General features: G+C 34.7%; 1 protein-coding gene across 1 annotated transcript; it reads left to right on the top strand.

The window, feature by feature from the left end:
• Nucleotides 1–388: 388 nt before the first annotated feature.
• LOC145002356 (uncharacterized) lies at nt 389–790 on the top strand. Its single transcript, XM_078961643.1, has one exon. It carries the CDS (start codon nt 389–391, stop codon nt 788–790), a length of 402 nt encoding a protein of 133 aa, XP_078817769.1.
• The last annotated feature ends 765 nt before the right edge of the window (nt 791–1,555 follow it).

The raw sequence follows: 1,555 nt of genomic DNA, 5'->3' as shown, positions 1-1,555 counted from the left end.
GTTATCAAAAGCTCCTGGTGGAAAGGTCTTCATGCTAGTAATGCCATATTATTTCTTAAAATAGATAGAGCCTGAAGCCTTTGTTCAAATATAAGACAATGAGATAGTCTCATTTATCAAACGTAATATCCTGACCAGGTTTAGGATCCCTACCAAGATCATATGTAACAATGGATCCCAACTCATAAGCAAAAGGATTATAGAATTTTTCACGAGTTGGGGAGTTAAAATGATAATGTTCACTCCTGTTTATCCTCAAGCTAATGGTCAAGCAAAATCCAGCAACAAACTCATAGTCAACAATTTGAAGAAAAAATTAGATGAAAAGAAAGGAAGATAGACAGAGGAACTCCTTTTTGTACTATGGGTAGATATGACCACTTAAAAAATGGCCACTAGACAAACTCCATACTCTTTAGTGTTTGGAACAGAAGTCCTAATCCCAATTGAAGTAGTGATCCTAAAGGCAAGATACCAATTACAGGATCAAGAGAACAATGCTAGGATCCTACCCCATGATCTTGACACTATTGATGAACTCATGGATCTTGCTAGGACCCGCATGGCTTCTCATCAACAAAAGATGGCTAAAGCATACAATAAGAACATTAAAGTAAGAAGATTCCAAATAGGTGACTTGGTCCTTAAGAAGGCATTCCAAAATACCAAGGATCCTAATGCAGGTAATTTGGCACCTAAATGGGAAGGACCATATCTCATTGATTCGGAGGCAAGAAATGAAGCATATTGGCTAGCTACCCTTGAAGGAAACTTCTTGCCAAGATTTTGAAATGTTATACATCTAAAATCACACTTCATATAAGTTGTATTTATCATTTTCCAAAAAAAAAATCAAGGTACAAACTCTCTACATATTACTTTTATCTAAGTCTTTCATTTATTTTTTTTAAAGATCATTACTGACTTAAGCATCAGAGGGGTGTTAGCCAAGTTAACACCCACCCCAAGCTAACGTTTATAACGTGCAGGAACCCAAGGATCCTAATAACCACAAATAGAGACCGGTTATCTCTCCTACAATTAAGGATGCTTAATCCCTTCTAATGTTTAAAGAGTAAATAACCTCTTTCACACGAGTTAAGGTTTCTACATCTCGCTTGGACATAGGATATCTAACTATGGGATGTGGATAAGGGGATCATTTCACACTTTTGTGATTTAACAACCCTCTTATATCTAAACATATGTTAAGATTCTAAAGTTTAAATCTAAGGTTTATAACATTATCATGTTATCCTAAGTTGGGATCTTCCCTAATAAATTTCTAAGGTTTATAACATTATCATGTTATCTTACGAGTTGAGATTTTCCCCGGTTATTATTGAAAATGATATTTCCTCAGTTATTATCTAAAATGGGATTTTCCTTGTTTATTATCTAAAATGGGATTTTCTCTAGTTATTATTTAAAGTGGCATTTCCCCCAGTTATTTTGGAATCTTCCCCAGTAAGGATCTTCCACATTTATTATCTAAATATTATCTTTCCCGATTGGAAAGCAAAGTAAGTATCTTCAAAGATCTCCAACAAGGATC

This window comes from Lactuca saligna, chromosome 6, assembly GCF_052625555.1.
Source record: "Lactuca saligna cultivar CGN05327 chromosome 6, ASM5262555v1, whole genome shotgun sequence".
NCBI lineage: Eukaryota > Viridiplantae > Streptophyta > Magnoliopsida > Asterales > Asteraceae > Lactuca > Lactuca saligna.
Note: the sequence above shows the minus strand (reverse complement) of the source record. Positions and strands in the feature narration are given on the sequence as shown.

Coding starts and splice junctions, on each gene's coding strand:
- LOC145002356 (XM_078961643.1), top strand. CDS start 389: ATGGCCACTAGACAAACTCCATACTCTTTAGTGTTTGGAACAGAAGTC.